Below are 26,237 nucleotides of genomic sequence, written 5' to 3'. Positions count from 1 at the left end.
AGATTAGTCCTGACCTGCATTGAGGGCAGCTCAAGTCTAAGGATCTCAGCTGCCCTCTTAACCTCTATGTCATAGGACGCCCCCTCCTCTGTAGCCACTGTAGGTGGAGAGAGCATGCCAGTGTTTGTGGAAGTATCCAGCCCACTGGCTTCCCCAAGTTCACCATACCAGTCCAGTCTTCTCAGAAACATCCTGGTTAATGGGTCTCCAGACTCCTCCCATTCCGCTCCTGAGCCTAGCATGTCCACAAAGTCCCGAGGCGACAACATACAACCCCTGGGTTCTGTTCATGTTGGAATCGGCGTCGCTAGACGCCGTTCCGGCTACGTGTTGTCTGGTGTTGTCTGGTATGAAGATGGGTCTTGCGCCACCTAAGGGCGCCAGCGACGTCTCGGGCACCGACTTCGGGTTTGAGACCGGGGAAGGTCACGTTGGCACGACCGGCATTTAACCGGATCCAAGATCGGACCTTGCATTAGAGCGTCGGTGTTAATTACCTCTTTCGACGACGGATGCCAGTTGAGATGAAGTCGAAGTCCGCTTGGTCTTCTTCTTCGTGTGCCTCTTCCCAGAGTGTCCAGATGACCTCGAATTGGAGGAAGAGGATTTTGGGCTACGTGAGTGATCCCGCGACCTCATCTTCCTCAAACAGGTTTGTGACTTCCTCGGAGTCTCAGTAGACAGTGTCAACTGCCGGGCAGTGAGCAACTTCATCGCATGCTCCCTCAAGGTCTTCGGAAACATCGCCCCGCAGTTTGATCACGACTTCAAATCGTGGTCTCGTTCAAGACACCAAAGACATACGTGGTGGGGATCGGTAATCGGCATCATGCGGGTACAAGTCCCACTTGGTTTAAAACCTGTCTTCCAACCAGACATCCCTCGCACACAAAGTTATCACTTCAAAAATATTGACAAAAGTCAAGAAAAAGCCTGCCAAAAAGTGGCAGAGGGGTAGCTCTTTCCAGATCAGCACTTAACTGGCGTGGAAAGAAAAGAACGGATGTTCGCGCACCTCGGTGGCGCCTATGTAGGCACTGCGACGTCATAACTGACACTACCGACGCCCAACTACGTCACGGGGAGCCGCATGGAGCCACCCGACGTCGCGCGCAAGCGGTATTGCCTGGAAAATTCAAAGGTAAGGAATCTGCACCTAGAAGTCTCTATCGGATAAATCTGTTTCAACTGGACATCACGAGAAGGTATTGAGCCATGTGGAGCCATGATCCGCTATAGCATGTAGCCTTGCTCCACTGGCGGAAACTAGCTCAAAAAAGAGATCAAGGCTGAAGTTAAAAATCTTTACCGGGCTAAGCCAAAAGTATCTTGTTGGCAAAGGATCTTCCTTAGACGCAAATTTAGAACAGCTCAGAGCTTCGAAGGGACTTCGTCCATTGGCCGGACGGCCTCATGGAAGCTATTTCTGCCAGCCTTGCACTCAGGGGGATTTTTGACTTCCATTTCAGAGATTAAGTCAGATGGTAAAACTTCTAACTGGAATGAACTTGTCTCTTATCTGACCCGCGCTCCATCGCAGTCGACCATAAATATTAGTCTTTCCCCAGTCCAGCTCGGACAGTTGCCAGCGGTTGGTGATTTGAGCTTTTTTCATTAAAATTGTCCCTATTTTTAGATGTAGGAGTAGAATTCTTATTGAGTTATGTTTTTGACTTTAACTGTTTTAGTATTTCTGAAAGTTTTACACATTTTCTTAAGTTAAGCATGTCTTCTGTGTGCCAAAGCTATCATATCAAACCAGCTTAGGTTTAAATTACTGAAACCTTTACTGGACCTCATGGAAATAGTGACATTGTTACTTGTGATGGACTACCATCCACCCCAACCAAGTTGCACTTCCTGAGCACTGTCGATCTGCACAGATCAGAGAAGGTGGAGAAGTGCGGCTCACTGGTTAGAGCAGGCAGACCCTGAAGCAGAGGTCAGACCCGGGACCAGGGTTCGATTCCTGACGCGGCAGGGTGTTGAGCTCAAATGTCCACAGACTCGATAATCGTCGCTTCGGTGCCTGACCTAATCATGGGTTCACACTCTGCAACTCTGGGCATTAAGCTTGCTTAATCTCCACAACGCCCCCCCCCCCCCCCCCCCGCGCGGCATGATGCCTGGCTTTCACCTTGGGGATGCCCTGTAGGGGCTATCTCACAGGGAATAACCAGGACGGGTTCCCAAGGCAAGCGCGGAGATACCCCTTCGGGAGTCGATTCTGGCGCTATATAAGAAATGTAATAATAATAACACAACATCGGAGCTGGTATGCCAGGAGTAGGCAGGGTTGTAGATTCGAATAGTGAGTTGGAGATGCAGAAGTGATGAATGTGGAGTGGTGATGTTAGCTATGAGTAACCGGCCACGTGCAAACCTGGCCAGTGGTGCAGATGCAGTAAGCAGGAGCAATCGACAGACAACCTGCAGGGTTGTTTTAGAACAGTTTATAAGTGACTTTCTTGAGGAACCTTAAGCACTCAGTATCTACATGGAATAAAGAGGTCACACTGGAGTGGCGAGCCAAGGTTCTGAAAACTCTAAAGCCAGGAGGGGACAGAGCTGCATAATACATCACTGGGTAAATCTGATAGCTAGTTCCAGGTGCAACCATGCGTGTTCACGAGGAAAGAAGTATTATGGAATCTCATGTTTTTCGCGAGGATCCATTTGATAACACATTAGGGAAGCTGGAGGAGAGTAGAGCCCCCACTCCTAAGTTGTTTTGGGTGGAACTTGGGCCATTGTGTGGCTAAGGTTTTGCAGAGCAACATCTTCTCAAAAGTACTTGGCAAGTCTGCACCCCTGCTTATCACACTGGCCCTCATAAATCCATCTACATTCAGAAGGCAATAGTGCTGTCATCAGTGCTTAATTTGTAAAAAACAGAAATGCAGGTGCTGAAAATGTTGCCAAGGAGGCCACCGCACAAGTCTTCATCCGGTGAGCCCCACTTTCAACACTCTCACTGCCTCAGTCTCTATCTTCTAACCTTGATCTGTTGTCTGTCCCCTAAGTCTTTTCTCTAAGAGTCTATCCTCACACCACTCTAATTGTTTCTATAACCTTTGTCACACCCTGTATTTCTGATTTGCCCTCTATCCATTTTAGCCCTGCCCTTTTTTCTCTTCACTTTTATCCATGCTCTGCTCTCTCTCCCCTCGATCTTGGCTCTTTACTATCACTCTCTAGCAGTGATTAGCTGTCTCTCCATTTTATCATTTGTCTGCTTGTTTTCCTCTGTCCTGTCCTCCAGATCCTTTCATTTTCTCTTCTTAATGCTCTCTTCTTCACATCATGGCTGCTTTATATTTGTATCCGATTTGCTCCCCTCCTTTTCTTCTACTTTGCTCCGTTTTATCTCTCTCCTCTCTTGTTGTTTCTTCTCCTCTTTACTCTCGCTGTCTCTCATCTTTAACGCTGCTGCTGCCTGTGACCCCTGTCGTCAGCCTGTATATGTCCCTGCTATATTGAACTCTGCATTTTCCTGTTGTCATTCCTAAAGAAGCAGATGTTTTACTTTCTTACCTTCACAAAATGTACACCAAATGAAAATGCTATTTTGCATATGTTAATCAGTGTGGTATGACTGGGTTTATTGCGGAACAGACGGCTGCTTGAGCACAGCAGGTCATGTCCCTGCAAGTGCTGCCAGCAATTAGTAGGTCCAGGCATGGCGACGGCATCGGCATCCACTGCTCAGCTTGCTGTGATCCTGCCTGCTACAGCACAGGCATTGTCCCCAGCAGTAATGCTGCCAATGCCGGCAAGTATGGCTGTGGTGCCTACTGGACTCACTCACGCTCAGCAAATACCATGCTTGGGTGCAGCGCACAGATTCTACTGGTGATGCCATGGCACACAAAGGTTGTGTCGGGCCACAGCCTCATCGAGCACATTAAGGATAGCAGCAATGCAGGGCTGCCGGATATGCTTCTCTGGCTACGCAACAAGTGGAAAGTCCACACTTACTTTCATTTATTCTTCCTCAAGAGCCCTCACCCTCAGGTGCCAAATGCGCTCTTGCAGCTTCCTTGCCTCAACTCTGTCATGAGCCAGCCCCCAGCTACAATTATTCAATGGGAGATTTAGGCTCAGGTAGTGGCAGGGTGCAGCAGACTAGGGGAATAGAATGCAAGCCATAGTTTGTCGATGACTTGGATATGTGATCAGCGTGATGACATCATCACTAATGTGGTGATACACAATCATGCCTGCCTGGACAGGCGTATGCCGGCCTGCCTATGAACATTTACCATGTATACACAAAGGTTTTGGGTCCAATGAACCGACCAGCCTGGACCTCAATAATTGCAAAACAGAAAAAATGGCTAGCCAGAATACTTTAGTTTAAGATTAAAGACCACACAGCCAATGAGTACTGTGTAATCAAGGCCTTATCACATCTTTCTATTTTGCACGCTATCCTTGGGGCAACCAATTATGACCCATATGTATTGCAGAAAATTACTTTCAATAGTGGTAAAAATGAATAAATCACCACTGTTCATTTGCTTTGCTGTTGCGTTGTGAGATTGTTCAACTTATTGATGAAGAGTAGATTACAATACTCTACCAATTAAATTCTGAAGTGTTGACTAACTGTGACATTGTGAAATAATAGTCTTTGGGTTTGGACCATTGTCTTATAATACCATCCTGGCTTAAGGGCAGACAGTTTTTTTTAAAACCCTCACTGACATACACAGTAAATCAAGAAAGATTCAATTTTGAACAAAAGGAGAAAGAAACGAGTAACCAATAAAACTGTTCAATATAATTTAGAAGACTGCAAAGAAATCTCAGAAAAAAATAGGGATAATTACTTTTACAATTCAAGCAGCCACAAAGAAACTGTACATGAGTGCTTTTACTGTAGTAAAAAAACGTAAAATGGTCACCATGTTTGGAGATTTTATAAAACTGAGGATGAAGATGTGTAAAAGGTTCTCTAAACGGCAGTTTCTCATTGAACAAAAGAGGGTCAGATGTCCCACAAACTCATGCCACAGAATCCGATCAAGACATGATGCCTTTGATCATTTCCAAAGTAAATAACGGGCACCTTCTTATTTACATTCAAACATAAGATGCCTCTTCAAGCATTTTTATATGCTGAACAACGAAAATGACAGAAAACGTCGAAAAACGAGGACAATAGTTTAAATGGTATGTAAACTACCTCAAACATCTTAGTGTGCAAAGTACCTCAAGGGGCATATGTAGAACAGCAGCAAAGATCCCATTAGATCTCCTCAGGTCATGTGACCTTCAGTGTCCTCCAATGTCTCCCGAGGCAGTAGTGCAACATCTGAAGAAACAGAAAGAGTTTTCTTGGGTGGAAAGTCAGGGGGCCTCAGACTCAGAGCTGGAGTCTGAATAGTCTGCAACCAGGGAGGAGCCCAGGTTAGCTGAGGACGAAGAAGCAGGTGGGGCTGTGGGCGGGCAAGACTCACTCCTCTCACCGTTCTCCTGCTTTTCAAGATCTTGATGATCGACCATAGAGAGCGACGATGCGCCATCATGGAGCGAATTATCAGTCTGCTTCATGATCCCAGGCTCACTGTGTACCTGCTCCCCTGTGTCCTCGCAACGCGTTGCAGAGTTCTTGTAGCACTCCAAGCCCTCCTTGGATTTCCGCCTCACGATGCCCAAACTGTCTGCTATTAATCCATGGCCATCGACAGAGGGCAGCTTTGGGGTTACCTTTCCACCAAGCCCCAGCTTTTTTAGGGTGTCACTCACTTTGGAACTGCTGCTGGTGTTAACAGGGCCCTGTGTAGAGGTGAACCAAGATCGGCTGGATATTGCTGTCCTTTTCTGCTTCTGTTTGTCCTCGTATGCTGAAACGATAAATACAAAATGTTCAGTCATAATCCAAATGAACCGCCTAAACTCATGTTATAGACGAGTACTAATCTATATTTAACATTTCCTGCTCATATTTCCTTTATAGCCTAGTTTTGTCAATGTCTTTGGCGTAGATAGCATGCCACCATATTACTTTACAACACTAAATCTGCATGTGAACTTGTGTAATCATCAAACACTATTAAAGCACCAATCTTACTTCTGTGTAAGGAGCATAGGGATATAACTTTAAAGCACCAAATGTACGTGTGTGTGTGTGTGGAGTATCAACTATAGTCATATAAGGCACCAAATGCACTTCTGTAGAAGAATCCGTGCTGTCAACAGTCAACATATCCCTTTAAAATGTTAATGTACTTGTGTGTATTGACTACAATGGTCTAATTTAACAGTAACACACTTATGTGCCACTATATAACTGTACTACATCAGACATACGTGTGTTTATGCGGAATTTCGTCATTGCGTTATAGCACCAAACGTACTCGTCCATTTCGAGCACCACCATATCGCTTTAATACACCAAACGTACTCCTACGTGTGGCATATTGCATATTACTTTATAACATTAAATATTCTTGTGAGAGTGGAGTAATGCCATATCATTTTAAAGCACCAAATGTACTTTGGGTGGAGTGCATTTATGGACATTTTATACATTTGCCTATTGACAATCTCCACACTAACACAGAACATGATTATGAACTAATATTTGCACAAAACATGTACTTTCCCATAAACGCAGTGGTCCAGGGCAGAAGCTTTAAACCATACAGATTTATACACATCTTACTGTTCCTAACAAACTAACCACAACTGAAGTTTCCAGAGTCTTGGGGTTACGGCTCACGCAGACTATGAAATTCTGGCCTGTAAGGCCTCTTCAATAATTTAGAGAGTCTGCATGCAGTTCAGATGCAATACTGCCCTTGAACATGAAAAAACAAGAGAAAGTGAAACCCTAAATTACATAATTCAAAGCGTAAGTCAGGGCTTAATTAACCCACCACTGAATCATGCCTTTGGAGCAAGTACCCAAGGCACCTTAAGGTGTTGTGTCCTCCCCCATCCTCTGTCTCCAAGTACATTTTAACCAAGAGTTTACCAAACTCCAAGCAACATAAATTCAAGCAGCAAATGCAAGCAGCATCTCTCTCGAAATACTGAGTAGGGTGTGTGAAATTTACACAATTTGCTTTTGCATAATTACGCACAAGCCTGGGCAAATTACGTTTAACTATGCGCAATTACACAAAATCCAAGTCTTATTTATTGCTTCATTTTAGCACGAAAAGCGTCTTTGGGTCAATTTTTGTTTCAAGGGCTTAATTCAATCTGCAAATAGAGGCAAAAAACACAATTGCCACATGCAACGCCCGATCGCATGCCAGTTGTTCCCGCACTCCGACGCTATAACTTTGCTGTAAGAATAATTAGGTGACCTGGTGTTATTTCGTGAATTATCGAGAAACAGTCATTACGCAAAATCTTCAAATTAGACGAATTATGCCGGCGTAATGAAAATTTCACCCAGGCCTCGTACTGAGATCTGGTACCCCAGGACAGTGAACCAGGACTGCCAAACAGTACATCATTTGCATATGCTCTTAGATACGAGTGGGCCTCGCTCGCCCTATAACCCAGGCCCTGCACTCGCTCCCATCTTACTGCCCTGCGCCCACTACCTGCAACCATCTTTCTGTACCAAGAAGAAAAACACAGACACTTATCAAGTTAGAACTACATGAAGAGTCTTTGCCTACTTCATCAAATGTGAGGCAGTTAGCCGTGTCAACAATTCCAGCAGAGGGCTTGGCATCTTGGACTGAGGAGGGAGGCCCAGACTGTGCACTAACTAGAAGGCGGTGACTTTGCCATGAGTCTTAATTGGTCAGCACTGAATGTCTGGACCGGTCAGAATACAGAAAAATGGGCAGTCGTTTGAGAAAACCTGTTGGAGTATTTTGGGGCAGACAGTATGTGGTGAATGAAGACAAGTGATCCCCAGAGAAGGAGGATGAAGAAAACCGATTAACATGTCCCACATACTGTATGTGACAGGGCTTAACTGCATGTCGATAGTCCAATGATATTGTTATTTGGTTCTTTCCCTCTACAAGTTTGAAGAGGCAAAGATGTCCACATTCTGCTCTATTCTACCCAACATGTAGAGTCTCACTTTCAGCAGGTCTACAATGGTACTTAGGCACCGGAGGATAACCCCAATTTTGGGCATTTGTTTGCATCTGTATCTCTCAACATGTCACCCTGTTAATAGAAGCATGAACCCCTCAAGCTAGAAATGCCAACTTTTTAAACAAGCATTTACAATGAAATAGGTCTCGCAATGACATTGTTTTGAGCTATCAGCATTGTAAATGATATTGGTTTTTTTTCCCTTCATGAAGCATTAACCGCTTAACCGCGGTGCGAATTCCGCTGCGGTGCAGCGGTTTTAACGAGTGGGCGGGCCCCGTCGGCCAACGGACATGCGCAGCACTAGCCAGGTAGTGCTCGCAACAGCTATTTGCCGACGGGAGCACGGAAGGGGTTAATCAAATGGTGTAATGCAAAATGGCAATAGCTCACTTTGTTGTAATTGTGAAATCTAGTGCATTGCATTTGTACTAGTGTGAGTTTTGTATTGTAAATGGTACTGGCTTTTAATAATGTTTTCTTTTATCACATTAATCTATTGCATTAAAAATGTTAATACCACAGGTCTCAGGACAGCAAACAGCTATTATTATGGCCACTGCCTGCTCCGCTTATGAGGGCTGCTGCAACAGGCAAGGAACCACTGGTCCTTAATGAAGTGCTTCCTGTTGTAAAAGGCAACTGTATGCTCTGCAAACAGTGATACTCATTGAACCAGAGCATGTGTCAGGACCTCAAGCACACACCTACCCATAGCGGACACACAACCACAAACTCTCCCAACCACACATACAGGCCGGCCTCTCATTGCCATGAAACGTTTGAGTGCCAAAATTTCACATTGGTTGCTGGTGAACGCTATAGAAAGGTGAGATAACTGAACTAATGAAGAAGTCACCAGCACACGACACGGTGTGAGGGAGGGTCCCCCTATACTGGCGTATGGTCCCACAATCATGCCAACCGTTTTTGTCCTCTTCGAATCTTATACATCACACATGCCCCAGCTTCTACCCACTGGCATGCGTCTGTTCAAGAATGTACCCTCCTAACCCCACAGTGGGCCTCATGGGTGGACGTCTCTCCGCTTCAAACACATCTTCTTGTGCCTGCCAAGTGCTTAGAAGCCATCTATAACGGTTTCTGAACAAGCAATGAATTATTTTAATTAAATGCTCTATGGATTTTTTTTATTGCTCTGTCTGATAAATTATAACTTTATTGTGGCTCCAGGTTTGGGAAGTCGTATTATGAAGCTGCACTAACAACAATAAATTGTTCCTAATCAATTCTATACAGTATATGAGAGAGGGAGAGAGAGAGAAAGAGTGGGAGAAGGGAGAGAGTGGGATATAGAGGGAGAGAGGGATACAGAGAGAGAGGAGAGAGGGAGAGAGAGAGAGAGGAGGGAGAGAGAGAGAGGAGGGAGAGCGAGAGAGAGGCAGATAGAGAGAGACAGATAGAGAGAGACAGAGAGAGAGAGAGAGAGCGCACGACGGAGAGAGCATTTTTATTTAAATAAAGGATTGTTTGATAATGTTCTTGCTGGAACGCTAGTTGTGAAGCGGAAGGCTGGAGTGGCCTGAGGGCTGCCCGTCTCAAATTGTGAGGAAGGTGTGAGGGGGTGTGGGGGTGAGATAGAGCTGGTTGAATTTTCATTTTAATGGAAGTGTCATCTGTTAGGCTGCGATGCGAGCGGTTTTGTGGAACAGCAACATTGAGTGGCAGGCGCGATTAAAGCGCCTCCCTTCTGGAAAGCTCTGGTGTCAATTAACACAGCGCATTCAGATAGGAAAGGTTTACATTAGTCAACTTCGAATTAAACTGAGTAGACGTAGAGGCTGCAGCCGCACCTCTAATGCACAGCATTTAAATCAATCCAGTACAATGTTGTAAATTACCTTTCTGTGTATACGTTTTAATGCTCTCATCTTTAAAAAAAAAGGCATCCCTAGAGTATGCGGACAAGCCTCTATTACAGAACCACATGTAGAAGACCTTGCAGCTCTGTTTTAGGTCTGCTTTAGCTCTGTGTCACAGCTCGCATCACCAACACCAAAAGCATGCACAGAGAGTGTCTTTGGGTCAGCCCCTAGGGTTTTATTCAACAGGCCTAAAGCGTACTGCAATGCGTGGATGGATACAAGAAGCATCCATTTGCTGCATCTGAGGCTGATTTGCATTTCTAAAAGTGCTCCAGCAGTGATTTTGCACCTAAATGAACAGCATCCACTACCTTGGCACCCGCAACACAGAGCTGTCAAGAAAGAGCTGTTGTTGTTGAGGGGGGTTCACTGCTCGCTCAGCACACAACAGGCGAGGCTCCATCCTTTCCACCATGAGCTTTAACTGGCACCGAGGGCACCTTCCGTTGGCAATGATGCGGTTTTAATTACTGCAGTAGGTTGGCAATTAACATGTAAATAACAGGCAGAAAAATAAGCAAGTATTAGTATTGTCATGGTGGGAGCTATGCTGCTAATCAGCGCTTTAATCAATGTCATTTACAGACCACTGCCTCCCCCATTTATTAGCAGAGTGAGCGGTGGGGGGGAAGGGCCATCCCATCGTGGGGTACGTAAATCACCCCAAAGGATGGAGGATACGCAGACCTCCTTCCGATGAAGCCACTGTCAGGTCTATTCCTCAAGGTGTCATAAATGTCTGGGGAATCGAGTGATGGATTCAACAGGCACTAAGTGGCCGCACTGCGCGCTGTGGCAAAGCTGAATGAAGCAACGTATCACGAGGAATTAAGAACCAGAGCGAGGAGACCTGCACCCTTCATTATTCCTGCCTCGGGAAACGGGTCCCTCATCTGTAATGTGTACATTAAGTAATATTATTGAGGCCCCATCCCTTGGAGAAGGATGCATCCCGTTCTCCAGTGGGCCTGAGGATTTGCAGAGTCCATGAGGTGGGAGCTGGGCCGGAGGGTGTGAGGAGCGGTCCTTGCTCAGCACTCACAGAGCATCATATAACATCATGTAACATAATGTACATAGCATGAAGTGGCCGGTCAGAGTCAGGGGGTACACCGACAGGGCCGGCAAAACCATTACGAAGAACTGTTTCTGCCATTTTCCACATTCTCTTGTGCCTTGGAGCAGCGTCAGGCAGTGGATAGGCACTGGCAAATGTGACTTAATGTCTGAGGGAGACTTAAAAGTATAACAGTCACCCTCCTTTCCATCACCTTGTAAACATAGTCCCAGGCTTGCTAACGAGTTTGGAAGGTCGCATCCCAAGGTATAATTAGAAACAGATGGCCCCCTAAAGCTCGTTCTGCGGAATGAAGCAAGCGATGAACTAATTAGAAACAGATGGCCCCTATAAAGATAAGGAATTGATTCACGACAGCCGTGCTGCAGACGATCCTGTTCAGATGGGCCAGACGAAAAGGCGTAAGGGCGGCAACCAAAAAGCCTCAGTTTCAATCAGTGGCCACCGTTTTACATAAACTGTGATGCCAGCCAAATAAAAAGAGGGCGGAGCTTCAAGTCCCCTTCTCAAATCTCCTCATCCACAATATCTCTCGCCGAGCAACAGCGCATGAACGCTGCAACGCTAGGTGAGACCTAAAAACATGCATAATGGTTCAATCATTCTTTGGGACTGCTGTGAACATTTGGAACGGGCATTCCCTGTTCTGTGGATGACAATGGGCTTAAGGAAGCTCTAAAATTACTTCTTTTTCAAAGACATTTTGAATCTAGTTCTTTGTGAATCACCTTGTGATCTCTACTTGGCATCTACACTTCTGACCTAGAGCTCTTGTGCCATTTCCTTCGAAGGACACATTCCTTATTTTCCATTTTCTTCCAACTGCAAACTTTTCTGTTTAACTTATCCGCCCTTCCTATTCTAAATGAATTCAAGTCAAGTAAAGTCAGAGGCATTTGTAACGCGCACATATCGCATCCAAAGAGTCTCATGGCGCTTGCAGACGGCTCTGACGAGAGGGGACAGCTTAATTTGCAAAAAGACATGTCTTCAGCTTCTTACGAAAGCAGCTGTGTTATGAGGTAGTGCGCAGGTTCAGGGGCATTTTGTTCCAGAAGGAGGGGGCAAGAAAGGAAAAGGCACGACCTCCATTTCTGGAGGTTTGTATTCTCAGAGGAGTGAGGAGTGACACAGTACTAGATCTGAGTTGCCTTATGGGCGCGTACAATGTAAGCTTATGGGACCAATATTTTGGGCCGTTGCCGTACATGTATTTGTGAACCAGACATAGCGTTTTTCCTACTTCAACTCAGCTAATAAGCTCTTCCCTTTGTCCCTGCCAACAGTCTTGATTATTGTAGCATTGTGCAGGTCTCTACTTTAAAATAAGTGAGACTCATCTCATTTGCATCACACTTTATCATTAAAGTACTCGTATTAGACTTGGTGATATCCTGTATACTTATAGCTTTTATTAAACATCCTTTGCCAACACCAAGTGCTTGGTAAATGAAAACGCACTCACTTGAGTTCTGTTTTATTAAACATGTATATGTCCTTGTGTATAACCTTATGCATACTCATAAATTATTGTTCTCCATTACTATACATCTGTAAAGATGTGATAATCCACACAGCGCTGTAAACGATTAATTTATTTATTTGAAACATTTTCAATAGCGTGAACATGACCCTCATGGGTATCAGAGAGCTTTACAGATGATAAGGAGCAGAGACGTATAAAACCTATAGTGTCAAACAGGAAGATAACAAGGCATCACCCTAGAAGAGGGTGTTGACCCTTCAATGTCAAAACAGGTAGGTCAAAAAGACAATAGCCCGACAAGGGAGTAATAATAATCATAAAAACCAGCACAGCACTGGTTAAGACAACACCAGCAAAGAGAGTGGTGGAACGATAATGGTAATGCAGAAAGATCAGAAAAGGCAATAGCATATCAAGCAAGCAATAATCAATGGCGTAATCTAGAAAAGAACAGGATCAGACCACCCCCTTCCGGACCAAAAAATATGGTGGTTCACAAAGAATGATTATAGTGCCTCTTTGCAGTGTACCAATCTCATCTCCGGTTTAGCCATCTCGAAGGAAATGCGCCCTCTGCTGTGGAGAAGGTGGAATGCAGCTGCGGTCCTTGCAGGTAACAGTGGTGGGGTAGTGGGGCCAGGTAAGGAGGGATTTCGAGGGTTGATGCAGAGGAAAAATTAAATAAATAATTAATGTTCCCTCTGCACCGTCCCTCGAAATCCCTCCTCACCCGGCCCCACCGCTGTTACCTGCACGGACCACGGCTGGTGGAATGTATACAGGTACAGAGGGCAGTGCATTAGTGCAATATTGCCTGCACACAGCAATGCCAGTGACACTCTGCCAAGCCCACCTATGAAAATGCTGAAGCCGTCTGGTGCACTTTATGGCAGCACTTACATAATGGTTCAAGTCCTGTGCGTGCAAGGTCACAAAGTGCTTTCATGCAGGAACATGAGCAAGACTTCCTGCGTGATAAAACGCGGTATACCTGGTTAACGTAGTGTGGTTTGAAGTGGCCATGAGAGGCGTGCAGCATGGTAGGAACAATTATACTATCACATGTGTACCCTTCCGCATGAATGAAGGCGACTTGAAAAGCGTAACCGGTTACCCCTGGCGCTAAGTGAGAGGACATCAATTGGATCTAGCAAAAGAGCCAAGTCAGCAGACCTTTACAGAATGTAAAATAGTTGGCTTCTGACCAAAGGTGGCCCCTGGGCAATCTAAGGGCTACATGGAACTGGAAATGAATCCAGCATGTAATTAATGACACGATGCATGTGCGATACTCTGTATTCTGCGAAATATTTACTCGAATAACAAAGCCAGATGTTTGCCGCGGCCCGGGCTGCACCTATAGCTTCAACAGCTTTTTTCAGATTGCCCCTATCAAGTGCGGGCCTATTACTGAAAGTCTAATCAATTGAACACACTGTTTCAGAGTTTGTGCTTTTATTCTATTCTGAAATTGCAGTTGATATTATAATATTAAAGAAAGGGAGACAATTCTTCCCTTCGATGACATCAGGTTCATGCCTTGAGTAGAGTGGTGGACACAAGCGCAATATTACATTTATTGACCTTTGACAACAAAGAATACTTACCCGAGAGGAAGGGGAGCCGCCTCCTAAGATCTCATCGCCTTTCTAAAGGCACTGAAACTAAAGATTGAGAGGATTTGTTGATTCACCCCCTCCCGTGGTTTACGTGGACTGTGGCTAAGGATGGAGGGGTGGTCACTGCTCCCCCATCCATGGTGTGATCCCCGCACTGTGGGAGAGGGGGTACCATCCGCTCCCCCACCCATGGTGGGATCCCCGCACTGTGGGAGAGGGGGTACCATCGACTCCGCCATGGCTTGAAGGGACCGCAGCAAAAGATCCTGCATAGCTCCGGGTCACCTGCACCGTGTCTTGAAGACACTACAGCTAAAGACGGCGAGGGGCTACTATCCGGCTCCACACAGCAGCTAAAGGTAGCGGGGAGTTACCAGACAGGTCACGCAAGCCTCCGTCTAGGGAAAACTGGATACCAGTGAAGGGGGTGCTGCCTCTGGGGGACACCTGGCCTTTGGGCTCAACTAGGCAAGCCGTCAGATCTCTGGCGACGTCATCAGCACTGCGCAGCAAGAAGACAGTACCGCAATAATGGAGTGGTCTGCACTGGTTGGAAAGGCATACTCCGGAGGAAAAGGTGACCTTCAGGTCGACAAAGCAAGGCTGGTTTGGGGGAAGGGACAAACACACCCCACCTCGTCCTCTTACTCAAAACACCTCTTTCGAGATAGCGAGGAAAGACTCAGAACGAAATAGAAGGCAGCGGTAAGAGGACATCTATTCCCAACACTTTAGTCTCCAATCAAAAATCATTTGCATAGACTCTTTATCTTTTCCTCCAGCGGACAACATGGCGGCTTCTGACCTAACGCTGGCGACCTCTGGAAAATCCCTCTCTAAGCGCATCAAGCATAACCCTCCGTCACCGCCTAAATCTACCTCACCCGTCTCAATGGAGATATTGTTAGAGGAAATTAGGGCATTACGCCCCTTTATGGAAGACACTAATGCAAAGCTTCAAGTCCTCACTGACACCTGGGCACAACTCAACAACAGAGTTACTGCAGTTGAACAATCTGTCTCTTCCATTACAGATACCTGCGCGAAATTTTCCCCTCTTCAGTCTCAAGTTTCTGTGCTTCAGCATCAAGTTGAGGAGCTTGAAAATCGCAATAGGCGCAATAACCTCTGTATTTATGGTCTTGCATAGGGACAGAAGGGGTGTGATCCTCTCACGTTCTTTAAATCTTTTATCCCCAAAGTCCTTCATATGCCAGAAGGCACCTTGCTTAACATTCAAAGAGCGCACAGACTGGGCTGTCTTTCCTCATCTGCTTCTCCCTAACAGAAGCCAAGAGGGGTGATCCTCTATTTTTTGGAATACACTGACTTATTAAAAGTTCTTTCTGCAGCCAAGTCTTCTCAGCATGTTACTTGGTCCAGATCCACTTTATTTTTTGCCCAGGATTACGCCAAGGCTACCGCGAACAGAAGGAAGGCTTTCCTCAACTGGAGACTTGCTCTTCATGCAATGGGCGCTCTATATGCACTCTTCCACCCATGCCTCTTCAGAGTTACCTACAACAACAGGACTACGACTTATGAGGATCTGCTCCGTCTACAAAGTTTCATAAACTCTCACTGTACCGACGCCATGGATTCTTCTTCCTCAAATGCTGGCTGATTATATGTCTTCCTTTTGGATGTTGTTTTGCCTCCCCTGTTGGTCTGTTGGTTTATAGATTGTATTCAATTCTCTCTTACCTTGTTTATTTATCGTCTTCTCTTTGTTCTTGTTTTTATTCCCACAGTTCTTTCCTTCTCCTGACGTGATGCCTCCCGGTCCTCCATTCTGCTTGATCCCGGTTGTGCCGCCCCCCGTCTGGTTCTTCCCCTCCCCTTGTATCCTTGAATCCTCCCTTTGTAGATATGTTCCCGGTTCATGTATTCATTTGGTTGTTCATATGTAGTCTTCTCTTACTGTTTTCTTTGTTTACTCCTGATCTTATTTCCTTTTTCCTCCTTTTTCTCTCTCTTGCTTTTTCTCTCACTTCTTTTGTTCCTTTTATTATTCAATGTTCTTTCCCTTCTTCTCCTATTGCGTTCTCTCTTTTCTGGCTCACCCTTTACCCTCTTAGGTATTCTATTCTCCGTCCCTCTTTTTCTGGTTCCATTTTCTCTCATTTGCAACATAGTTTGATTTTAAGCTTGTTTATTGCATTGTATGCTTTTTGTATCAACATGATTACTTCTTCTGAATTACATTCAGAGTTACTTCATGGCATGTTAAAGGGTTAAATAATCCCATTAAAAGACAATGAGTGCTATCCCATCTGGCTAGACTGAAAACTGACATTGCCATGCTACAAGAGACCCATCTTTCAGACATTGAAGCTTCTAAATTGAAACGGCTTTGGGTCGGTCATGTCTTCTTTTCCCCAGCCTTAGGGAAAAAGAATGGTGTTGTTATCTTAGTTCACAAAAAGTTTACTGTTTCTGTTACTCATCAGGAAACTGACTGATGGTCGCTGGGTGATCACAAAACTAACAGTTGACAATATACCTATGGGTATTTTTAATGTGTATGCCCCGGTTTCTGTTGACAATAATTTTTGGCCATTTATTTCGGACAAACTAATTTCTCTTGATGACAACTATATAATTTTATGGTGGTTTCTGCAATCAAGTTCATGATCCCATTCTCGATACACTCCCCAGTTAAATTTGTCAAGTCCAAAATGCACACTCAATTTACCTCTACTATTCGACGTAAATCCCTGACGGATATTTGGAGGCTATGTCACCCTGACCTCCAGGAATTTAGTTACTTTTCCCCTCCTCATAAAACACAATCCCGTATTGATTACCTTTTTCTTAGTAAGTCCCTTGCTCAATGTGCACTTGCCTCAGAGATAGATTCTATCCTAGTATCTGATCATGCCCCAGTTATTGTTGATTTGGACCTAATCCCTTTCTCTCCTTCCTACGGCAGATGGCGTTTTAACAATTCCCTTCTTGAAGCCCCTAAATTCTCTGGTCAAGTCAGTTCTTTCGTTGAAGAGTTCTTCACTACTAATCCCACTTCTGAATCTTCTCCGACCATGATCTGGGATTCCTTTAAAGCAACCGCTAGAGGTTTTATAATTAATTATATTTCTCAGAAAAAAAGGGGTTACAAGCAGCAATCCTCCCATCTTCTTGCCAAAATTAAACAGTTAGAATATTCCTACTATCATTCTCCCACGGACTCTTCTTTGAAAGATCTTATCACGGCCAAAGTCGCTTTCAATAAATTATCGACTGATGCCGTGGATTCCTTTCTTTTGAAGAGTAGTGCTCGTTACTATGGGGGTCAAATAAAATTGGGAAGCTCCTAGCTAACTATTTGAAAACTCAGCAAGACAGAATCCGGATTGCTTCTATAACAGACTCTACCGGTAAATCCCATTTCAAAGATGCTGATACCTTGCAGGAATTTGTCACTTTTTATAAACAACTCTACACTCCTGAATCCATACCCTCTCCTTCTGATTTATCCTCTTACTTTCAATCACTCGTTCCTCCTTCTTCTTCTTCCCATATCGATTTTGATTCGCTTGAATCAGATATCACCTTGGCGGAAATAGCTCACGCAGTTTCGGTCCTAAGACGTGGTAAGGCTCCTGGCCCAGATGGCTTCACTATCGAATTTTATGATAATTTTTCAAAGCTTCTCCTTCCGCATCTGCTCCTTCTTTTTAACTCCTTTATCGTTAATGGTTCTTCCCAGGGTACTTTTCAAGAAGCTATGATTTGTCTGATCCCCAAAGATAATAAAGACTCCTCATTTTGTAAAAATTACAGTCCCATTTCCCTTGTAAATACAGATTAGAAGATCTTTGCCAAGTTACTTGCTTTGCGTATTGATCCCATTTTACCTGAACTCATCAGCCCTGAACAATCTGGTTTCGTCAAGGGTTGTTTGTCCTCTGACAATTCTAGAGTTTTCTTTAATGTACTTAGTAAAGCCACTTGCAGCCATAACTTTGGACGCCGAAAAGGCATTTGACAGGATTAGTTGGGATTTTATGTTTCGTGCTCTTACCTGGATTGGCTTCCCCCTAAATTGATTTCCCTTATCTCCCTTTTATATTCCTGCCCTAGAGCTTCTATCTTTGCTAACAGGAAGATTTCTGATTACTTCTCACTTTCCAGAGGGGTTCGACAGGGTTGCCCCTTATCCCCCTTATTGTTTATTGTGGCACTAGAACCATTTCTAACTAAAATACGACAGGACACTCAAATCACTGGCTTTAATCCGGGCCCTAACCAAGTTAAATTGTCTGTCTATGCAGACGACATCCTTTTGTATTGTTCTAACCCTGAGTTCTCTTTACCTTCTTTTCTTATTCAAGTTGAAGCTTTTTCGCTGGTCTCGGGTTGTCGCCTTAATCGTGACAAGTGCCAAGTTCTGCCCCAAAATGTCTTATGTCTCCGTCATTATTTTGACCAAACTGGTTTCTCCTGGCAACCGTCCAAAGTAAAAATTTTAGTACTGTGGTTCTCCTCTTCTATTTTGGACACCGTGAAAGCCAATTTTGATTATATCACTAAAAAGTTGTCTGATTCTATCTCCAGATGGCACCCTCTCTTCCTCTCTTGGTGGGGTAGACTAGATTCAAAAATGATGCTGGCTCCTATCATCTTGTATTCTCTTTCTATGATACCTGTTCGTATACCTGGCTATTATTTCACAAGATTGGATTCAATCCTATTGAAGTTTCTCTGGAAGAACAAACCTTCACGTGTTGCTTTATCCTCTCTTAAAAAAGATAAGACGAATAGAGGTCTTAAGTTTCCGGACTTTAAATCATACCATTATTCATTTATTCATTATTAATTTATTTCATTTATTCATTATTCATTTATCCTTACACAAGCCTCTCGTTGGCTGTCTACGGACGTCCTTACTCATCCCCCTGTTTGGTTATCCATGGAAAAATCTCTCATTTCGCAGTTTGACTTTCCTGAGATTCTTGCTTTTTCTGCTAATGCTCCTTTTCTGCAATCTCCTATTATTGCTCACTCACGTCGCCTTTTAACTCCCCTTTTACCCTCCTCTTACCTCTCTCTTGCATCTTTATCTTAACAATCCATTTGGCATAACAAACTACTCTGAATCAAAAACCGCTCTTTTTTCTGGAAATCTTGGAAATCCAAGGGTTTACTGTGGATTTCTCAACTCCTACTCGATAACGTTCCAGTAACTTTTGCTGACCTCCAATCTCAATTTCTCCTTCCTAATGCTTTTAGGAAACAATATGATCTTCTACTCCCTGCTCTTCTCCAATACCTTCAATCCCTCCATTCTTCCTCTGACCTACCCTCTCTCTGTTTCCCGCTTTTGGATTCTTCTCCTTCGGCCTCTTGCATTTACAAATGTCTGCTAACTCCCTCTGAACGACTCAAATCGATGTCTGGGAACAGGACCTGTCATTATCTTGGCCCATCTCTTTATGGGATAAGATATGGTTAACGATTCATAAAACATCAAGGGCTGCCAATACTACTCAAACTCTCTATTTCATTTACCAAAGTTTATTATTTTCTCCGGCTAAGTTGGCATCATTTTCTCCCGATCTCTCACCTAAGTGCTGGTCCTGTCCTTGCCAATCTGCCGACTTACTCCATATGCTATTTCATTGTCCCAATATTGATACCTTCTGGTGTTCAATTTGGTCCCGTATAATCACTATTTTTAGCATAAAGGTCCCCTTTTCCCCCTCTGCTGTCCTATTAGGTTCCTTATCTCCAGATCTGCCCCATTCCCCTTCTCACTTTAAGTTACTGGATTCATTTTTAGCTGTATCTTTCCACTTGATCACCTCCAATTGGAAAGATTCAACAAAAGTCAGTTACTCTGCATGGTGGAATGCTATTTGTTTCAATCACAGACTTGATACCAACTACGTTACCCCTGTTTCCCTTGCAATTAAGAGGGACTTATTATGGATTCCTCTTACCACCTATCTTTCCTCATTCTCTACTCCAAGTTCCACCACCATTGGTACTCATACAAACTCATCTAATGAAGTCCGTCAACCTCCACGATTATCCTTTATTTGTCTTTTTACATGATTTTTCTTTTATTTTTTCCTAATTGATATTCATTGCTTATGTTTTTTGCCTTTATTACTGTTTTATTTACGGCATACAATGTTGTATTTGCATATATTGCCTTCCTTAATTGTTCTCTTATACAATTTTGTTTCCTCCTCCTTTCTTTTTCTTACTTTAGAGATACGTGTTTATTGATTACGTTTCATTGTACACCTGCATTTTATTTTTATCGTTTTCATATAATTTTATATTGCCTTGATGCACTGTTATTGTCTGATTATTATACTTGGTTTCAATAAACTTGAACTTAAAAAAAAAGTCATTTGCATTAGTTCTCTCAGCTGACTCATGGTGGTCTGAGGAAGGTATACCAGGTTGTCTTGTGGGCAGATGTTACTTTAAAGTCTGGATCGTAGTTGCTACTTGCTGCACTTCAAAAGAAACTAACCTTCCTTCAAACAAAGTTTATCATCGCGGTATACGCAAAAAAACGTGCATTCGTTAGTCAGCCATCTGGTGGTTCAATCCAGAATCGTTTCAAGAAGTTTCGAAATCAGTGTTTGTCAGAGGCCAGGCCTGAGGACATCAACAAGAACCCAAGGAATGATTGACGAGATTCAACCTTCAGACCTTGAGTAAGTGTGGTGTGAGCGGAGGGGTGGCTTCACAACTCTGTCTTAGAGGCTGTGTTGGGACAGATTGGCACTTAACGGCAGTGCTCCAACGGAATTGACCATTATTACTTGTTTACTTTCTACTACCTGCATTTCTTGTTTTCACTTTAGTGGTTAGCTCTTCCGGTTGTGAAGGAATGAGAGGGATACATCCTTCTAGCCGGTTCTCTCTCACTATAGATCTGGGTTAAGCCCTCTGGATTTAAATTCAGGTGCGGGTCATGTTTACTGCCCTGGATGCTAGGAACCCTTGGGGGCTGATTGACAAAACCTTCTGCGAGTACGGTAAGTGGTACTCGCACATGCCTTTGTGAATCAACCCCAGAATATCAAACTCCCTGTTTATAAAAGTGTAAAGAAGGAACATTCCTTGCTAATTTTACTAATCGAATACGGATATTCAGTTTTTACTCCCAGTTTAGCTCTTTAGTGTCCATTCACAATGGCATGTAAGGATACATACAATATTGATACTGGAGCACTACTTTATGTAATCCAAAATGACTAGGCTTGTTAGTCTCGGTCTACCCAGAAAATGTATTTCAAAGTCCTAATCAATACATTTACTTACAATAACGCAGGATACGTTGCAAAAAGGGAGAGCTATGGAGACCAAAGTTGCAAACTAACTACAGAGCTTGAATTTATGGTGAAAGTGTTATATCAAGACTTGAGCTGAAAGGCTTCACCAGGTTTGGATACAGGCCTCTTCTGAATATTGGTCAGCATGGTTTACGAATTAGGGCAGTAGACCAGACAGGCGACTGTCTGCCTGTGGTGCTACATCATTGAGACTATATCGGTCTATGGCTGGCAGGTGGACGAAATCAGAGTATGTTTGGGACACAGAACACGGCTCAGAGTTGCAGCTATCAGTCTCGGGTGCCACGGCCCCACAAGCACATAACTTCTCTTGTATCTTGATATTCCCGCAGTCACCTGAGTCCACTGTACCTTTATCCGCTCTGCAACAAATCTAACGAGGTTAGAGTATAAGATGAGCCCATTCTTCAAGTTACAGATCAGCTTCAGTCCCTGGTGCACTTGTCTTCACACTGGTGTGATGAGTATGCTGGTCTGTACTTAGTGAATGACCTGCTGTAACCTCTTTGTGCCAGTGTCCTTGTACTGCACGTCCCAGTTCATGTGTTGAGTTCTTTGACTGGGATGGATACATGAACAGGGCCCTCCTTGCACACCGTCCTTAATCGATACATTTACCTGCAGAGCAGTCTCTCTCTCACAGTATAGACTCAAGTCTTCATCTGGAAGAAGAGCCTGTGCACCAGTCCATAGAAGAACTTGGTTTGGTGAGTGTGGTGTGAGTGACAGTATGAATGGAAAGAAGCGAAGGATGTCAGAAGAAGGGCGTAATCGGTTCGTTATGGATATGCTGCTCCTTTCTGCTTGTTCATCCTAAATGAACATTACTTAGGAATGTATCCGGCTTGGAGACCATCATTCTAGGAGCTGCCTTCTATGAACTCAGTAACAACTATCAAGCCAAAATAGATCAGCACAGATAAACAACTGCGTTTATAGATTGTCATTAGGTATTTATATAATACTATTACTAGCTACTTGAGCACTGTATCATATAGTGATTAAATCTACGAAGGCAGTACTAGAAGCAATGTGGTTTGGTACCTTGCAGAAGATGAGTAGTGGATTCTAGACGTCGCACTGTCCAAAGTAGAGTCCCTCATTATTCAATACCATCCAGTGAGGCAACTTGGTAGTCGCAACCGGAGCTGATGTTCCATGCTGCCAACTCCATGTAGATGAGAGCCCATGCTTCATGCTACAAGCTACAGATGTGAGAGCCAATGCTCCATGTTACCATCTCCAGATAGAGGAGTCCATGCTCCATGCTACCAGCTCCAGATATGAGAGCCAATGCAACATGCTACCTGCTCCACATGAGAGCCCATGCTTCATGCTACCACCTCCAGATGTGAGAGCCGATGCTCCATGTTACCAGCTATAGTTAGATGAGAGTCCATGCTTCATGCTACCAGCTCCAGATATGAGAGCCAATGCTCCAGATAGATGAGAGCCCATGCTTCATGCTACAAGCTCCAGATGTGAGAGCCAATGCTCCAGTTAGATGAGAGCCAACTCCAGATGTGAGAGCCGATGTTCCATGCTACCAGCTCCAGATATTAGAGCCAATACTCCATGCTACCAGCTCCAGATGCGAGAGCCGGTGCTCCATGCTAGCAGCTCCAGATAGATGAGAGCACATGCTTTCATGCTACCAGATGTGAGAGCGGATGCTCCCTGCTACCAGCCCCAGATGTGAGAGCCGATGTTCCATGCTACCAGCTCCAGATATGAGAGCCAATGCTCCATGCTACCAGATCCAGATGCGAGAGCCGGTACTCCATGCTAGCAGCTCCAGATAGATGAGAGCACATGCTCATGCGACCAGATGTGAGAGCTGATGCTCCATGCTACCAGCTCCAGATAGATGAGAGGCGATGCTCCATGCTACCAGCTCCAGATGTGAAAGCCGATGCTCCATGCTACCAGCTCCATACAGATGGGAGCCCATGCTTCATGCTACCAGATGTGAGAGCCGATGCTCCATGCTACCAGCTCCAGATAGATGAGAGCCCATGTTTCATGCTACCAGCTCCAGATGTGAGATCCAATGCGCCATGCTACCAGCTCCAGATGGATGAGAGTCCATTCTTCATGCTACCAGATGTAAGAGCCGATGCTCCATGCTACCAGCTCCAGATGTGAGAGCCGATGCTCCAAATAGATGAGAGCCCATGCAAAGTGCTACCAGCTCCAGATGCTGGAGCCGATGCTTCATGCTACCAGCTCCAGATAGATGAGTCCATGCTTCATGCCACCAGCTCCATATATGAGAGCCGATGCTCCATGCTACCAGCTCCAGATAGAGGACAGTCCATGCTTCATGCTACCACCTCCAGATGTGAGAGCCGATACTCCAGCTAGATGAGAGCTCATGCTTCATGCTACATGCTACCAGCTCCAGATGTGAGAGCCGATGCTCCAGATAGGTGACAGCCCAGGCTTTATGTTACCAGCTCCAGATAGATGAGAGTTCATGCTTCATGCTACCTTCAGATATGAGAGCCCATGCTTCATGCTACCAGCTCCAGATATGCGAGCTGATGCGCCATACTGCCAGCTCCAGATAGATGAGCCCATGCTTCATGCTCCCAGCTCCACATATGAGAGCCGATGCGCTGTACTACCAGCTCCAGATAGAGGAGCGCCCATGCTTTATGCTCCCAGCTCCACATATGAGAGCTGATGCGCTATACTGCCAGCTCCAGATAGATGAGCCCATTCTTCATGCTACCAGCTCCACATGAGAGCCGATGCTTCATGCTACCAGCTCCAGATGTCAGCCGATGCTCCATGCTACCAGCTCAAGAAAGATGAGCCCATGCTTCATGCTACCAGCTCCAGATGTGAGAGCAGCTGCTTCATGCTACCAGCTGCATATGATGTGAGAGACAATGCTCCATGCTACCAGCTCAAGATATAAGAGCCAATGCCCCCAAGCTACCAGCTTCAGATATGAGAGCATATGCTCCATGCTACCAGCTTCAGATATAAGACCCAATGCTCCAAGCTAACAGCTCCAGATAGATGAGAGCCCATGCTTCATGCTACAAGCTAAATATGTGAGAGCCAATGCTCCATGTTACCATCTCCAGATAGAGGAGTTCATGCTCCATGCTACCAGCTCCAGATATGAGAGCTAATGCAACATGCTACCAGCTCCACATGAGAGCCCATGCTTCATGCTACCACCTCCAGATGTGAGAGCCGATGCTCCATGTTACCAGCTCCAGTTAGAGGAGAGTCCAGGCTTCATGCTACCAGCTCCAGATATGAGAGCCAATGCTCCAGATAGATGAGAGCCCATGCTTCATGCTACAAGCTCCAGATGTGAGAGCCGATGCTCCAGTTAGATGAGAGCCCATGCTTCATGACACCAACTCCAGATGTGAGAGCCGATGTTCCATGCTACCAGCTCCAGATATGAGAGCCAATGCTCCATGCTACCAGCTCCACATGCGAGAGCCGGTGCGCCATGCTAGCAGCTCCAGATAGATGAGAGCCCATGCTTCATGCTACCACCTCCAGATGTGGAGCAGATGCTTCATGTTACCAGCTCAAGATATGATAACCAATGCTCCATGCTACCAGCTCCACATATGAGAGCCCATGCTTCATGCTAACACCTCCAGATGCGAGAGCCAATGCTCCATGCTACCAGCTCCAGATAGGAGAGCCAATGCAACATGCTACCAGCTCCACATATGAGAGTCCATGCTTCATGCTACCAGCTCCAGATATGAGAGCCGAGGCTTAATGCTACCACCTCCAGATGTGAGAGCTGATGCTTCATGCTACCAGCTCAAGATATGAGAGTCCATGCTTCATGCTACCAGCTCAAGATACGAGAGCCGAGGCTTCATGCTACCAGCTCCAGATATAAGAACTAATGGTCCATGCACCAGCTCCAGATAGATGAGAATCCATGCTTCATGCTACCAGCTGCAGATATGCGAGCCGATGCGCCATGCTACCAGCTCCAGATATGAGAGCCAATGCTTCATGCTACCAGCTTCAGATAGATAAAAGTTGATGCTCTCAGCTGCATATATATTAATGTTATGTTATGTTAAGTGTATTTTTGAGCGCACAGCTGCCCCAGCGAAGGGGCGTCCTGGCGCTATATCTGAAAAGAACATAACAAACAAGCAGAAATCAAAAGGAAGCTAATAGGGCAGGGGGAAAAGATAAGTTTTCATAGCTTTCCTAAAAGCGAAAAGGTTTTCTAGAGAACGAATGTGGACAGGAAGTGCATTCCACATTTTGGCGGCCAACACCATGAACGATCGACCGCCCAATCTGCATTTATGGAATCGGGGAACAAGTGCCAGACTTTGGCCAGCAGAGCGCAGACTACGCGAAGGAGTACAAGGAGTCAGGAGATGCTGGAGGATGGCGGGAGTGTCAGATTTCAGAATTTTGAAAGCAAAACATAAGGCCTTAAATTCGATGCGTCTGATGACTGGCAACCAGTGTAGTTTAACAATTGTGCTGCGGGCTGAGCAGACACGCGGGAGGCCTACCAGGGCTCTGGCTGCCGCATTCTGGACCCGTTGGAATCGCAGGACTTCCGCCTGGTTAGCGCCCAGAAGTAATGCGCTGGCGTAGTCGAGTCTCGATAGTACACTCGCTTGAACCACCATCTGGCGAGTGGGGGCATCGAAGAATTTGAGGATAGGCCTCAGACCACGTAAGATGCCGAAGCACATAGATGCCACCTACTTAGTGTGGCACGAGAAGGTAAGTTTGGAGTCCAGCCAAACGCCAAGGTTCTTTAGT

General features: G+C 45.0%; 1 protein-coding gene across 1 annotated transcript in view; it reads right to left on the bottom strand.

Moving 5' to 3' along the window:
- Positions 1-4,761: 4,761 nt before the first annotated feature.
- Positions 4,762-26,237, bottom strand: part of YJU2B (YJU2 splicing factor homolog B) — a 93,122-nt gene continuing 71,646 nt past the window's right edge. The window contains exon 10 of the mRNA XM_086924474.1: positions 4,762-5,849. Coding sequence (XP_086780600.1) covers positions 5,353-5,849 — 497 coding nt within the window. The 3' untranslated portion in view covers positions 4,762-5,352. The remainder of the gene's footprint in view (positions 5,850-26,237) is intronic.

This window comes from Lissotriton vulgaris, chromosome 5 (genome assembly GCF_964263255.1).
Source record: "Lissotriton vulgaris chromosome 5, aLisVul1.2, whole genome shotgun sequence".
Classification (NCBI taxonomy): Eukaryota; Metazoa; Chordata; class Amphibia; order Caudata; family Salamandridae; genus Lissotriton; species Lissotriton vulgaris.
The sequence above is the reverse complement of the archived record's forward strand: the minus strand, read 5'-3'. Positions and strand labels throughout refer to the sequence as shown.